Genomic DNA, 15585 nt, shown 5'->3' with positions numbered 1-15585 from the left:
CTTAAAGGATTAAACTACTGCGCGTCTAATAATAGAAAAATAATTTACCGCGTCGATGAATGGTTGTTGTTTCATCAACATTTCTTTTTAACTCAGTATGATACATCATGTTTTACTCTTTCATGTTACGTAATTTCACTCGATTTTATTTCTAAAAAATTATTACAAATTTCGTATTCGCAGTTAGAAATATTTTTTATGTTTTTTAAATGATCAATTACTTCATTCCAGCATTCTATAAAATTAGGATCTTTTTCTGGTATTTAATTTTATTAATATTTAAGAAAAGATTTGTGTGTGTTAGATATTTGTAATATCGGCAATGCGTGTCGGTAAGTTAGTATAATGTAGTTGCAACTAGTATGATGATAGAGTAACCACGAGGGTTATGGCAGGCAATACATAGCAAATCGTTTAGAGTTTTCTACGACAGAGGGATCTTTTAAGGATATCCCTCAATAAAAAATAACTATTTGAATAGCAAAGTATCAATAATTTATATAATACAATAAATTATTTCTAAAGCAAATGTATCTCATGTATCGAAATTGTGCATATATATTAGATGTATTAATTTATGAAAGAATCTAGGTCAGATTTAAAAAAATCTAGGTAGCCATTCTTGTCAGAAGAGCTCAGCGATTTCATAGAGCATGCGCCATACATGATTCAACAGTAATATCATGCGAAATAGAAAAAATGCGAACAAAAGAATCAGTTTTTGATAGAACGTTGTCAAAAGAACAAACATGAGCAATCGTCGAGGTAGTTTTTCGATTTAAAATTGGTTCTCTTTATTTTGTAATTATTCCTAACAATTTCCCTTCACTTTTTAATTTATTGAAATTATTGTTCACATGATAATAGTACACGTTAACAAAATATATCATAATTTAACGACAACGAGATGAATTTGTAAAGTGAATATTGTGAATATAATTTATTTTCTCCCTTTTCTCCTCGAATTCGATGTTAAATCTTGTCAGATTTGAATAATTTATTATACTGAATAGTACTTTCGAAATTATTACTGGTTACAGTCACGCGATCATGACCACCAAATATGTGATTCTCAATAATTCCAGTATTTTCCGAAATCATTGCACACTTTATAACTGAAATCTAGTATAATTATACTAATTCGATCTATGTTAACAAAAGTTTGGCAAGTCGAATACAGTTGCGGATTGAACTTATACACGATGAAATTTATTGGAATTTGGCCGGAGGAGAGAAGGATCGATCGAATTTCAAGCTACAAAGTTTTAATAGGGATTGCCGTCATCATATTTTTCTGCACTATACCTCAATACTGTCAGCTTTATATAGACCGACATGATTTCGACTTAGTTATGGAAAATTTATCCGTAGACAACCTAAGTGGAACTATCTCGATTATAAAAATGATTATCTTCTGGTCGAACGGAGAAAGTAAATACAATTCATTTATATCGATCACATATCTATCAAGTCAATACAAAATCATACAATCTAAAGTTCTACTTTTTACTGATATTTAAACACTTTTTTTCAAAATATGTATCAATAAGATTTATTTTTAGCAAAGTATAATTCAATAAAATTAATTAAAAGGTTATATACACTATAATTCTTTTAATAAAATGAAAAATAATAGAGAAACCTAAACAATTATATCAAATTTTATATTATTTTTCTCACAATTTCATACATATTTTTATATATCATTTTGATCGTAGCAATAAAGGGCCTCCTTTCCGCAATGGAAGTAGATTGGAAAGAAGTGTCAACAAAAAAGGAAGAACAAAAAATGATGAAACTCGCGAGATTGAGCAGAATTTTAGCAACGGGAGCGACCGAAATAAGTTATGCACTTATCGCGGTTTACATTTTAAAAAATTGCGTCGCGATACATAACGAAGGTCGTATCCTATTTTTCCTATCGTACTATCCATTTAATTCAATGATTACTCCAATGTTTGAAATTACGTTCGTCGGTCAAGCGATTGGTACAATTTATTTTACAACAGTGTATACAGCAATTGATACCTTCTTAGCCATGTTGATCCTTCACGTGTGTGGACAACTTTCAAGACTACAAGGAGATCTAATTAATTTAAATTCTACTACGAGAGAAGAATTTCACAACAAGTTAAGTTACATCGTCGAAAGACACGATTTTTTAAACAGGTAATTGTTAAATAATTATAATTTTATGAATAACCGCGCAATATTAATTGATTTTTTCCAAGGTTCGTCGATACGATTGAGGAACAGTTCAACATAATGCTCCTTGTTCAAATGCTTGGTTGTACATTGCAATTATGCATGGAATGTTTTCAAGGACTTAAGGTATTATTTTAATAATCCTTAAAATACGTCAACAACTAATTCAATTAAAAATATTAACACTAATATGTGAATTTTAGTTGATGGCTGGGGAAGGTGAAAACATGCCATTGATAGGAATGTTTTTTTTCGCGTTTTACGTCTTCTATGTTCTACTTCAACTATACCTATACTGCTATGTCGGTGAGAAACTTTGGACCGAGGTTAGAAAACAACAGTAATTCAATAATTTATTTGTTATAAAATATGAAAATTTCAATGAAAAGTATGTCATTTAAGAGTACCGAAGTTGCTCGTGCAGCTTACGAATGTAATTGGTACGATTTATTACCCCACGAAGCTAAATCACTGATATTGATAATTCGTCGTTCACGATCACCATTGCGTCTAACTGCAGGCAAATTCTGTACCTTTAATCATGAACTTTTCAGTAGCGTAAGTAATCGTTATACTTAAGTGAATAAAAAACATAGCTATAAAAACAAGACACCCGTAAACTTGATTTTTTTATTACAGGTTTTGAAAACATCAATGGGATATTTGTCTGTTTTACGTACTACAATGATGAAAGATGAATAATATTCCCGATTTTTATTCTAAACATAAAAATTACTATAGTATCCTAAAGTTGAATATTTTCGAAAACAAAATATGTAGATTATATTTTATTCGTAATTTAGCTATAATTCTCGAAACCCATTTTAATCTACCTAAATAATAATTTAAAACGTATGTCTTAAATTAAAGTATGAGAATTAATTAACATAAGATTGATTATAACGAATGAGTTACAAACTAGTATGATCATTTGAAAATCTAGTCGTATTTTTGCAAAAAAATACTTAGCCAAATAGATCGACAATAGAAGTGTGTATTTCAAGAAATAAAATCCTTCGTATGGAAACGCGTATTATTACTTCATAATAACCTTAATTCATATTTTATTACTAAAGAAAAAAAAAAAGAAAGAAAATTAATGCCTATCACGTTTAAAATTCAGCAAACTAATTTACATTTCATAAGCTACTCTAAAAGAATATTTATAAACCGTGTGGTATAAAATACGATGAAAATTTCATTGCAGAAAATAATAATACGTGTGTGTACGCATTAAGGATGCATAAATTCATTGAATATGCAACATAAAATTGAAGATAAAATTATTCTACATGAAATATTCCACCCTTGACAGTCTCCTTCACTTCTTCTACCTCCCTCTCCTCTTCGAATCCCTCTTCCTCCGCCTACTCTTCTGCAATTCTACTTCTTTTAAACTCTTGTTCCTCAGATAACATTTTTCTATAAAACTTGAATACATTTTTCAACAGCTTGAACTTCGATCACTCGTCGTTATGTCGTGAACGCGTAAGTGCACGCAATACCACTCGATAGATGCATGATTAATAAAGAAAAACCAATGAAACTATCAATTACGACAATCCGTTGAGCTATAACATCATCGAATATTCTAATGATGTAGTTGAGACATCTCCTTCTACGGGACTTAAAAATGCGTGCGCAATGGGCGCTCAAGTTTTCAACGTGGTCTACACTTATGGTTGGAATTCATGCAACATGAAGATCTTGAGATATTAATTAGACAATATATATTAATCTAGTATCGAATTACTTTGTCCTACAAGAAGGACACTTTTCTATAAAGGTATAAGTATGTTTTTTATATATGTTTTTCAATTTATAAATCACATTAAAACATTTTTTATAATTGACCATGATTTCTTATCGTTTCTAACTAATTTTCGATTTATGATTTTTTTACAGATTCGTGGATACATATAGACATTATTTAACGATATATTACAGTTCCATATGCTATTCGATGTTTCCAAGTATTTTTGGTAAGATTCTTTATTAATTACTGAAAAAAAATTACTAGATTAACATTTTTTTTTTTTAGTCTTAGACAAACGTAATAACTGCAGCTATAGTTGTTAAATTTCCTTTTATTTTAATAATTAAATTATTAATAAAACTTAGCTGATCGACCATAATACAAAAATTTCCCATTATGTGGATTACATTTGTGATTGGAATGCCCAAACAATGAGAAAATTTGGGATCTTTTAACAGGAAAAAAAATGTAATCCAGCATTGAATTACACTGTCTTAATGCCACTCAACGTGTTAATGCTGTTCACCATCATACCACAAAGGGTAGAACTCTAATATACATTAGGGTGGTATAGATTACATTGTCGAAGACCAGTCAATGGGAAAATTTGTATTAGCAGTTAGAAATATTTTGTATGTATTTTAAATAATCAATTATTTCATTCCAAAGCATCCCATAAAATTAGGATCTTTTTGGTATTTAATTTTATCAGTATTAAAGAAAATATTTGTTAGATATTTGTAATATCTGCAATGCGTGTCGGTAAGTTAGCATATTGTAGTTGCAACTAGTATGATGATAGAGTAACCACGAGGGTTATGGCAGGCAAAACATAGCAAATCGCTTGGAGTTTTCTACGACAGAGGGATCTTTTAAGGATATTCCTCACTAAAAAAATAACTATTCGAATGCCAAAGTATCAATAAATTATTGATAATAATAATAAAAACAGAATAAAATTTTTTACCTAAAATAAAAGTACCTCATACATCGAGATTGTGTATATATTGAAAAAATGTTAATTTTTCAAAAAATCTGGGCAAAATTAAAAAGAATTTTGATAGTCACTCTCGTCAGAAAATCTCAGCGACTTCAAAGAGCATGCGCCACACATGATTCAACAGTAACATCATGCGAAATAGGAAAGGAACGAACAAAAGAATCAGTTCTTGATAGGAAGTTGTCACAAGAACAAATATGAGCAATCGTCGAGGTAGTTTATAGATTTAACATTTGTTCTCCTTATTTTTTAATTATTCCTAACAATTTTCTTTCATTTTTTAATTTATTTCAATACTTGATCATATGATAATAACGAAAGTTACTACAATTAATCATAATTTAACGACAACGAGATGAATTTGTAAAGTGAATATCGTGAATATAATTTATTTCCTCTTTTTACTCCTTGAATCCGATGCTAAATTTCGTCAGATTTGAATAATACATTACACTGAATAGTACTTTCGAAATTGCTACTGGTTATAGTCACGCGATCAAGATCACCGAATATGTGATTTTCAATAATTTCTATATTATCCGAAATCATTGCACACTTCATACCTGATATCTAATATAATATTATTAACGCGATCTATGTTAACAAAAGTTTGTCAAGTTGAATACACTTGCGGATGGAACTTATATACGATGAAATTCATTGGAATTTGGCCGGAGGAGAGGAGGCTGGACCGAATTTCAAGCTACAAAGTTTTAATAGGAATCGTCTTCATCATCATTTTCGTCACTATACCTCAATACTGGCTGCTTTATATCGATCGACATGATTTCGACTTGATTATTGATATTTTATCATTGGACAGCATTAATACAACAATCGCGTTTATAAAAATGATCTTCTTCTGGTCGAGCGGAGAACGTAAATACATTTCATTTATTTCTCGATCCCCCTATTAAATATCATGTTCAATTAAAATCATACAATTTTAAATTCTACCTAATTGTTATCCAATTTTCAATATTTAAAACTTGTTTTCAAATAATGTATCAATAAGAGATGTACCTTTAGTAGAATTTAATTTGATGAAGTTAAAAAACAGTTGACGTGCATTATAATTTTTTTAAAAGACACAATTAAAAATAGAAACTCGAACAATCGTATCTAATTTTATTATTTTTCTCACATATATTTCTATACTTATGTTTTATTTATTATTTCGATCAAAGCAATAAATAACCTGCTCTACGCAATGAAAGTAGATTGGAAGGAAGTGCCAACGGAAAAGGAAAAAAAGAAAATGATGAAGCTCGCGAGATTTAGCAGAAATTTAGCATCAAGAGCAACCGAAATCTGTTTTGCACTTATCGTGGCTTACATTTTAAAAAGATGCCTGTCGATGCGTAACGAAGGTCAACTTCCATTTTTTCCTTCGTATTATCCATTCAATGCAATGTCCAGTCCAATATACGAATTGACGTTCGTCGGTCAAGCGATTGGTACTATTTATTATACTACAGTATACACAGCAGTTGATACTTTCTTAGCCATGTTGATCCTTCACGTGTGTGGACAACTTTCGAGGCTACAAGATGATCTGATTAATTTGAATTCTAATACGAGACAAGAGTTCCAAAATAAGTTACGTTACATCATCAGAAGACACGATTATTTAAAAAGGTATTTGTTAATTAGTTATAATTAGATAATCAACTGTAATATAAATAATTTTTTTCAAGATTCGTTGATACGATTGAGGATCAATTCAACATAATGCTTCTTTTTCAAATGCTTGGTTGCACATTGCAGTTATGCATCGAATGTTTTCAAGGACTTAAGGTATTATTTTAATAATCCTTAAAATACGTCAACAACTAATTCATTTAAAAATATTAACACTAATATGTGTGGATTTTAGTTAATGGCTGGTGAAGGTGAAAAAATGCCATTGGTAGAAATGTTTTTTTTCGCGTTCTACGTCTTCTATGTTCTACTTCAACTATACCTATACTGCTTTGTCGGTGAGAAACTTTGGACAGAGGTTAGCCAATATCGTAATTTCAAAAATTTATTTGTTATAAAATATGAAAATTTCAATGAAAAGTATATCATTTAAGAGTACCGAGGTTGCTCGTGCAGCTTACGAATGTAATTGGTACGATTTATTACCCCACGAAGCTAAATCACTGATATTAATTATCCGTCGTTCACGATCACCTTTTCGTCTAACTGCAGGCAAATTTTTTACTTTAAATCATGAACTTTACAGTAGCGTAAGTAATCATTATACTTAAATGAATGAAAAAGCGTAGCTGTAAAAACGAGACACATGTATACTTGATTTTTATTTTACAGGTTTTGAAAACATCGATGGGATATTTGTCTGTTTTACGTACCACAATGATGAAAGATGAATAATATTTCCGATTTATATTCTAATGATATAAATTACTATACTATCCTAAAGTTGAATATTTTCAAAAAACAAAATATGTAGATTATATTTTATTCATAGTTCAGCTCTAATTCCCTAAACATATTTAAATCTACTTAAACAATAGTTTAAAACGTATGCCTTAAAACAAAATACTTAATATAAGAATGATTATAACAAACGAGTAACAAACTATTATGATCGTTTTAAAGTCTAATCGTATTTTTGCAAAAAAAGCACTTAGCCAAATAGAACGACAATAGGAGTGTGTATTTCGAGAAATAAAATACTACGTCTAGAAACGTATTGTTATCTAATCATATAATTTGATTCTGCTACGAATCATCTACGAAATTAAATTTTTAATTATGTACCTTAAAAGATACTAAATTATATTTATCGCTACTCAATCATCCTATAAAATCAGGTTTTTTTTTAGGTATTGAATTTTATCAATATTAAAGAGAAGTTTTGTTAGATATTTATAGTATCGGCAATGCGTGTCGGTAAGTTAACATATTGTAGTTGCAACTAGTATGATGATAGAGTAACCACGAGAGTTATGGCAGACAATACATAGCAAATCGTTTAGAGTTTTCTACGACAGAGGGATCTTTTAAGGATATCCCTCAATAAAAAATAACTATTTGAATAGCAAAGTATCAATAATTTATACAATACAATAAATTATTTCTATAACAAATGTATCTCATGTATCGAAATTGTGCATATATATTAAATGTATTAATTTATGAAAGAATCTAGGTCAGATTTAAAAAAATCTAGGTAGCCATTCTTGTCAGAAGAGCTCAGCGATTTCATAGAGCATGCGCTATACATGATTCAACAGTAATATCATGCGAAATAGAAAAAATGCGAACAAAAGAATCAGTTTTTGATAGAACGTTGTCATAAGAACCAACATGAGCATTCGACGAGGTAGTTCATCGATTTTAAATTTTGGTTCACTTTATTTTTTAATTATTCCTTAAAATTTTCCTTCATTTTGTAATTTATTGAAATTTTTGATCACATGATAATAATTAACGGTACTACAAATAATCATAATTTAACGTCGACGATTAATTTGTAAAGTGAATATTGTGAATACAATTTATTTTCTCTTTTTTCTTCTTGAATCCGATACTAAATTTTGTCAGATTTGAATAATATATTATACTGAATAGTACTTTCGAAATTGCTACTGATTCTAGTCACGCGATCATGACCACCGAATATGTGATTCTCAATAATTTCTGTATTTTCCAAAATTATTGCACACTCCATACATGAAATCTAATGATGAGGTTACATTAACACGCTTTATGTTAACTAAAGTTTGGCAAGTGGAATACGCTTGCGGATGGAATTTATTCACGATGAAATTCATGGGAATTTGGCCCGAGGAGAGAAAATTCGATCAAATTTCCAGCTACAAAGTGTTAATAGGAATTGCCTTCATCATCTTTTTCTGCACTATACCTCAATACTGGCTACTCTATATCGATCGACATGATTTCAACTTGATTATGGAAAATTTATCACTGGACAACATTAATGGAACAGTCGCTTTTATAAAAATGATCTTCTTCTGGTCAAGCGGAGGACGTAAATACAATTAATTTATTTCATACTTTCTAGAACACTATTTTCAATTATATCGCACATTTAGATTTTATTCTTTTCTCTCAATAAATCTGTAATATTTTATTATTTTTAAATATAAATTATAATTTTACATTACCGTGGTAAAATATTGTAACTAGTAGAAATAATATTAACTATAATTTTCATTAAAAAAAACATTAATTTAATTTTTTTAAAGAGAGTAATTAGAAAAGTACAGTTGTTAAGATAAATGCACCAATAATTAAACTCGTTACAATGGCTGACTATTTTTAAGGAAAACGTGAAAAATAAGATTTTTTGAAAAATTAGAATCTTTCAAAAAAAGAAACAATAAAATAATGGTAATAGAATGATATAGTATTTTTATTACACCTTTTTCGTAAAACCCATTCATTGTCAATTGGAAAATATCTCATAAATTTTCTATTTTTCATTAAATCATTATAAATGCCACTTAAAAAAGATATCTGAAACTAATAAACAATGAATTGAAACAAATTACATTATTTTCCATAAAAATAAACTTTTGACTATTTTCGCATTCAGGGAAACGCGTGTTTAATTTTATCTGTGATGAAATGATTAAAAATCTTATTATCTATGTTCCCTAAAAAATGGTCAACGATTGAAACGAGTTCAATTACTCATATCTTTTTCTTAAATATACGTTTATGAGTTGAAAAGTTTTGAGACTACGTCGACAAATAAAAGTGAGTTTGACCGAAAGACAAATTCTTTCCATGTCAAGCACAAAACTTTTCCACCCACCCACCCACGTAAACAATCGTTACACTTTGCAAATATTTTCTTCTCATATTGCCATCCTGATGTAAATTTGTCATTATCACTAAAGAAATAAAGGATCTTCTTACCGCAATGGAGGAAGACTGGAAGGAAGTATCAACGAAAGAAGATGAACAAAAAATGATGAAATATGCTACATTCAGCAGAAAGATAGCAACCAGAGCAACTGCTATCTGTTACGGTATTATCGTGTCTTATACTGCCAAAAGAATTTTATCAATGCGTACCCTTGGTCGGCTTACATTTTTCCCTTCGTATTATCCAATCGAAACAATGGACAGTCCATTGTTCGAATTCAAATTCATCGGTCAAATGATAGCCACAACTTATTATACCGTAACGTATACATCTGTAGATACTTTTTTAGTCATGTTAATTCTTCACGTGTGTGGACAACTTAAAAGACTGCAAGACGAATTAGTTAATTTGAATATCGGTACGGGTCGAGAATTTCAGAACAAGTTAAGTTATATCGTCAGAAGACACGATCATTTGAATAAGTAATTATAATCAGTATGTTAATTAATTTGAATATTAGGATCAATTATAAGATACATTTTTTGTTAAAGATTCATCGATAAGATTGAGGACCAGTTCAACATAATGCTACTCTTTCAAATACTTGGTTGCACTTTGCAATTATGCATGGAATGTTTTCAAGGACTTATGGTAAACTTTTTAATAGTATAAAATAAACTTGTCCATGCATCCATTTTTCTAACAATTTTTGAACGGATTTTTAGTTAGGATAAAACTTTTTACAAAAATTTATTACCAAATAATAATTATTTGCAATTATTAACATAATTCACTAACGGCACACTTTACTTTCTATCTACACGAAAATTTCAATTACTTAAAAATTAATCAAATCTACTATGAATTTCAGTTAATGGCCGGAGAAGGAGAAGAAATGCCATTAATTGAGATTTGCTTCTTCGGTTTTTACATCTTCTACGTTTTACTTCAACTATACCTCTACTGTTACGTCGGAGAAAAACTTTGGACCGAGGTGAATAAAATATTGCAATTCAAAAAATTACTTTGTCATAATGAAATATGATAATACCGAATAAAAGTGTATCCTTTCAGAGTACCGAAGTTGCTCGTGCTGCTTACCAATGTAATTGGTACGATTTATTACCTCACGAATCCAGATCACTGATATTGATAATCCGTCGTTCACGAGAACCTTTGCGTCTCACTGCAGGCAAATTCTGTACTTTGAATCATGAACTTTACAGTAGCGTAAGTAATACTTTCGTACCACTAAACAATAAATAATTGTTTAGTATATCTAAGGAAATAAAAAATCGTAATTAAAAAAAAATGATATATCTGTAAGTTGAATTTTTAATTTTTCAGGTTTTGAAGACATCAATGGGCTATCTGTCTGTTTTACGTGCAACGATGATAAATGATGAATGATACTTCGTATTTAATTAAAAAACCGTAAACTGCTATACTTTCTTAGAGTTGAATTTTATAGACACAAACAAAATATATAATATATACGAGTATATATATAATGTTTTACCTCCTAATTTAATTGAAAAAATTGATTAAATCGTAATCATGACAAATTTTGTGTATTTTAAGTTAATTTCTCGTCACTCTTTCCCGTACGTAGAGACTTATTTTTATAGAATGAATTTTAACATGGATTAATATACTTTATGAATAAGTCGAGCATTAAGTTCGACGTCTAGGAACGCACTACTCCGAAGCCAAAGATTTCCGACATGAAATTAATAAATCATGGATATGGTATTACGGTCGCTTTTGTCAGGGCATGCGCCATGAATGTTACCGAACTTATGGTCTTCCAAATACGAAAGGAACCACTCGGAAACAGTTATTGATAGATGGTTATAGCAAGAGCCTTAGATGGATAAAAGTCGAGGTATCAAATTTCTTTCGAAAATTTTCAAAATACTTTATTGAATATTAAAAAGTTACAAATTTTTTAAATTTAAAAGAAAAAGAAAAAACAAAGAAAGATTTTGACTAATAACAAATGATCTAAACCCGTACCGATTTTTCTAAAGATCCTCTAAAAAATAAAAATACCTAAGATCAATGAATTAATTAACAGTGGAGATAAAGAAAATTTCGCACGTTGATTACGCTTGTGGGTGGAACGTCTACAGCATGAAATTCATGGGAATTTGGCCAGAAGAAAAGATGATTAATCCATCGGAAAACATTAAGGTCTTTTCCGCGGTTTTTTTCATGTTTTTCTTCGTAAGTTTGCCGCAAACGATTAATCTATTCTTCATCTGGGGTGACTTCGATCTGGTCGTCGAAAATTTATCCATGGACAACATGACCATCTCTATTGCGATTTTGAAGACAATGGCTTTTTGGTGCAGCGGAAAATGTAAATAAGAAGTTTTTGTTTTTTAACAGAAATTTAATAATTCCAATTTTATTTAATAAATCTCTCGAAAAAAAATTCGAATTGATTAATTAATTAATTGTTTTTTTTTTCATACTTGTCGAAGCTCTGAAAGGTCTGTTAAATATCATGGAAGAAGATCGCAAAGAAGCTACGAAAGAAGAGGACGTCAAAAGAATGATGACGGTTGCTACGATTTCAAGAAAAATCACCATAACGGCCAACATAATGTGCAACAGTCTCGTAGTCATTTATGCCATAATGCATTTGGCAACAAATTATACGAGCGCCCGTGGTCTCTTCTTTCCAGCTTATTTTCCTTGGGAAACTAAACCTACCCCAAATTACGAGTTTACATTTTTCGGACAATTGATGGGATCATTCTATGCTTGCGCTACTTATTCCGTAGTTGATACTTTCGTTGCTACTTTAGTTTTACATGTTTGCGGACAGTTGGCGAACCTGAGACACGAATTAATAAATCTGCAAAGTAAAACGAAGGAGGAATTTCAATCTAAATTGGCACACATCGTGAAAAAACACGATTACCTTAACAAGTGAGTTATGAAATCGAACGATTAGAATTATCTTTAATGACAACGATCAAATTTGATCTAATTCAATTTTATTTCTTTTTTTTTTAAGATTCACGGAAACGATCGAAAATTGCTTCAACATGATGTTGCTGATTCAAATGTTAGGATGCACCATAACTCTCTGCTTGGAAAGCTTTCAAACGCTCGAGGTAAAATACAAAATATATAAATAAAATATAAAATAATTATCTATTTTATATTGTTTTAAATTTTATTTTTATGTGTCTTAGTCGGTAACCGGGGAAAAAGATGAATTCTTCTTACTAGAACTCGGATGTGCTGCATTTTACGTCTGCTATATCCTAGTTCAACTTTATCTTTATTGTTACGTAGGAGAAAGACTTCTTTCAGAGGTAAATTTGGTTTATAATTCTTAAATCGGCTTTGCCAATATAATATTTCATATATCAAATAATCTTTAATATTATTTATTTCAAAATAACAAAAATAATATCTCTAATTTGTGTAAATTATATAAAAATTATTTCGCGTGATGTTAAACACGATTGAATTTGTAAATAATTTTAAAATGTTGCATTTTAGAGTACAGGAATGGCGTCGGCGGCCTACGAATGCGAATGGTACAACTTATCACCGAACGAAGCAAAATGTCTTATACTGATCATGCGTCGTGCAAGATCGCCCTTGCGCATTACAGCTGGAAAGTTCTGTTCCTTCAATCATGAACTGTTCAGCGAAGTAAGGAAAGAAAAAAAACATGTCGTCGAATTACCGATCTTTTACCATTTCGATTCAATTCTAAACACCTACATCAATTTTAAATGTATCATTTTAATAAATTAATCGAATTGGGGTAATGAAAATAAAAAATTTCTCAATTTTTCAAAACATCAAATAAATTCTAAAATCTCAAATAAAAATTCCAAAATGTATCATTATAATAAGTTAACGAAATCGGTAATATCTCGACACTAGAAAAATAATTTCAAAACCTATGCTTCAGGTCGTCAGAACATCAATGGGCTATTTATCCGTTCTCTACGCAGTAAAGAGCGAAGATTGAAACTAAATTGACAATAATCATTATGACAAACGAGTAATAAAACTATTATATAATTATTATACAGTGTAATTTATATTTTTCAAATAATACCTAGACAAACAAAATTAATATATATCAGTAATCGTGTATTTATGAAAATATTATAAAATCTTTCAACCTGAAACGTCTCATTTTATCTTCCTAATCCTAATTCATACTTTCTCGTTAAAAACTAAGAAGAAAATACAAAGTCGCATATTCATTAAGCTAAAACAAATTCGCATATAACTATGTATTTATGTAAATATAAAATCCTTCGTAATAATAGATCATCATATTTATCATAAAACATAAGAGAAGAAAACGAGCATATATCGTCGGGCTAAAAAATCAGCAAATTAATCTAGATTTCCTATTAGAATATCAAGGTCGACGGATAAAAAGAATAGCATATACATGATATCTATAAATCATATAATAAAAAATTCGATCGAAGTTCCACGTCAGAAAAAGATAATGCGCGAGTTGCGTCTAAAAGATCAGGAAAAAGGTGGAGCAGAAGGAGAAGGGGGAGGGAGGAAGGGAGGACTAGGGGTTTAAGAGAGTGAACAGGTATCCGTAAATATTAAAATCTTCGAAAGCGCAAGTTGTAGGAGTTCATCGAATATGCAAGAGAAAGTTGAAGATAACATTTTCGTACCTGCTAATCCCCCACCCCCAACCCCCTCCTATTCTTATTTCTTCGACAATTTTATTCCTTAGACTACATTTTTCTCCGAACCTTGAATACATCTTTTAACAGTTTGGACGTCCGATCAATCGTTATAATGTTATGAACGCGTAAGTGCACGCAATAGTACTCGATAAATGCATGATTAATGAAGAAGAATCTACGAAGGTATCAATTACGGCAATCCGTCGAGCTATAGGATCATCGAATATTCTAAAGACGTAGTTAAAGCATCTCCTACGATAGGATTCGGAAATGCGCGCGCAATACGAATCATCCTATTTGTCTCGTAGGATTTTTCTTCTTCTTCTTCTTCCTCCTCCTCCTCCTCCTCCTACTTTTCCATATTGCAGTCGTCGTTTCTTCGCTAACAGAATTTTAATTCAAGAAAGAAAAAAAAAAGAAAAACTTTTCTCTGCTTGATCTATTTAATAATTTACAAATGTGAGAATCTAACACGCCACGAAGTTTACTCTCGCGTTTGCGCAGACGTAGCTTTTTCTATTTTCCTTTACTATTTTTTTTTCTTCTTCTTCTTGCCTTTCCTTCCTTTCTCTGCCTTCTTTTTTTTTTGCGAAGGATACTTGTCGTGCTTAAGTATATCATTCCCTTTCAAGTATTCACGCGAGTTTTTTTTTTCCAGACACGATTCGTCGGGATTCTTGCGCTTTTCTTTTCTTTTTTTTCTCTTCTTTTTTACCGCATTAAATAAAAAATTCTTTTCGTTCGTATTCTCATATCGTATCTCTGATCCGAACAAAAGTTCATCTGACAGATTCGATTCGTACATAACACAAGAAAGGAAAAAAGAAAAAGTAAAAAGTTCTCATTTTAATCGTCAAGTGACAACGAACGCTTCCATCCAGCATATAAAAGTTTTCACTCATCAAGCTTTCACCATTTATTTCCGTCAACGTTCGAAGAAGAAAGTTACTCCTAAGTGTACGACTACGTATACTGCTATTCATTTATGAACGAAACGCGAGCACGAGACACAACAAATAAGCATTATTAACGACAAATTACCTGCTCGTACTCTAACATCCTCACAATGGAGAAAACAAAGGCACGT

At 30.4% G+C, this 15585-nt stretch overlaps 4 protein-coding genes across 4 annotated transcripts; all 4 read left to right on the top strand.

Moving 5' to 3' along the window:
- The first annotated feature begins 2038 nt into the window (after nucleotides 1-2038).
- LOC122524978 (odorant receptor coreceptor-like) lies at nucleotides 2039-2907 on the top strand. Its single transcript, XM_043647507.1, has 5 exons — nucleotides 2039-2169; nucleotides 2232-2331; nucleotides 2409-2531; nucleotides 2608-2763; nucleotides 2845-2907. The coding sequence occupies exons 1-5, from the start codon at nucleotides 2039-2041 to the stop codon at nucleotides 2905-2907; spliced, it is 573 nt and encodes a 190-aa protein (XP_043503442.1).
- Nucleotides 2908-6171: 3264 nt separating this feature from the next.
- LOC122524977 (odorant receptor 13a-like) lies at nucleotides 6172-7337 on the top strand. Its single transcript, XM_043647506.1, has 5 exons — nucleotides 6172-6599; nucleotides 6659-6758; nucleotides 6838-6960; nucleotides 7037-7192; nucleotides 7275-7337. Exons 1-5 carry the CDS (start codon nucleotides 6172-6174, stop codon nucleotides 7335-7337), a joined length of 870 nt encoding a protein of 289 aa, XP_043503441.1.
- Nucleotides 7338-9858: 2521 nt separating this feature from the next.
- On the top strand, nucleotides 9859-11214 carry LOC122524976 (odorant receptor 13a-like). Its single transcript, XM_043647505.1, has 5 exons — nucleotides 9859-10286; nucleotides 10356-10455; nucleotides 10676-10798; nucleotides 10879-11034; nucleotides 11152-11214. Exons 1-5 carry the CDS (start codon nucleotides 9859-9861, stop codon nucleotides 11212-11214), a joined length of 870 nt encoding a protein of 289 aa, XP_043503440.1.
- Nucleotides 11215-11937: 723 nt separating this feature from the next.
- Nucleotides 11938-13804, top strand: LOC122524975 (odorant receptor 13a-like). Its single transcript, XM_043647504.1, has 6 exons — nucleotides 11938-12166; nucleotides 12291-12741; nucleotides 12830-12929; nucleotides 13011-13133; nucleotides 13324-13479; nucleotides 13745-13804. Exons 1-6 carry the CDS (start codon nucleotides 11938-11940, stop codon nucleotides 13802-13804), a joined length of 1119 nt encoding a protein of 372 aa, XP_043503439.1.
- Nucleotides 13805-15585: the final 1781 nt, after the last annotated feature.

Source organism: Polistes fuscatus, unplaced genomic scaffold (assembly GCF_010416935.1).
Source record: "Polistes fuscatus isolate 324 unplaced genomic scaffold, CU_Pfus_HIC Scaffold8, whole genome shotgun sequence".
Lineage (NCBI taxonomy): Eukaryota > Metazoa > Arthropoda > Insecta > Hymenoptera > Vespidae > Polistes > Polistes fuscatus.
Note: the sequence above shows the minus strand (reverse complement) of the source record. Positions and strands in the feature narration are given on the sequence as shown.

What these genes read in the sequence shown, in the direction of transcription:
- LOC122524978 (XM_043647507.1), top strand. Translation starts at nt 2,039, where the DNA reads ATGTTGATCCTTCACGTGTGTGGACAACTTTCAAGACTACAAGGAGAT. An exon ending in AGACACGATTTTTTAAACAG is followed by an intron (nt 2,170 to 2,231) that starts GTAATTGTTAAA and finishes ATTTTTTCCAAG; the next exon opens with GTTCGTCGATACGATTGAGG. An exon ending in AATGTTTTCAAGGACTTAAG is followed by an intron (nt 2,332 to 2,408) that starts GTATTATTTTAA and finishes TGTGAATTTTAG; the next exon opens with TTGATGGCTGGGGAAGGTGA.
- LOC122524977 (XM_043647506.1), top strand. Translation starts at nt 6,172, where the DNA reads ATGAAAGTAGATTGGAAGGAAGTGCCAACGGAAAAGGAAAAAAAGAAA. An exon ending in AATGTTTTCAAGGACTTAAG is followed by an intron (nt 6,759 to 6,837) that starts GTATTATTTTAA and finishes TGTGGATTTTAG; the next exon opens with TTAATGGCTGGTGAAGGTGA. An exon ending in GTGAGAAACTTTGGACAGAG is followed by an intron (nt 6,961 to 7,036) that starts GTTAGCCAATAT and finishes ATATCATTTAAG; the next exon opens with AGTACCGAGGTTGCTCGTGC.
- LOC122524976 (XM_043647505.1), top strand. Translation starts at nt 9,859, where the DNA reads ATGGAGGAAGACTGGAAGGAAGTATCAACGAAAGAAGATGAACAAAAA. An exon ending in AGACACGATCATTTGAATAA is followed by an intron (nt 10,287 to 10,355) that starts GTAATTATAATC and finishes TTTTTGTTAAAG; the next exon opens with ATTCATCGATAAGATTGAGG. An exon ending in GAGAAAAACTTTGGACCGAG is followed by an intron (nt 10,799 to 10,878) that starts GTGAATAAAATA and finishes GTATCCTTTCAG; the next exon opens with AGTACCGAAGTTGCTCGTGC.
- LOC122524975 (XM_043647504.1), top strand. Translation starts at nt 11,938, where the DNA reads ATGAAATTCATGGGAATTTGGCCAGAAGAAAAGATGATTAATCCATCG. An exon ending in AAAGCTTTCAAACGCTCGAG is followed by an intron (nt 12,930 to 13,010) that starts GTAAAATACAAA and finishes TATGTGTCTTAG; the next exon opens with TCGGTAACCGGGGAAAAAGA. An exon ending in GAGAAAGACTTCTTTCAGAG is followed by an intron (nt 13,134 to 13,323) that starts GTAAATTTGGTT and finishes GTTGCATTTTAG; the next exon opens with AGTACAGGAATGGCGTCGGC.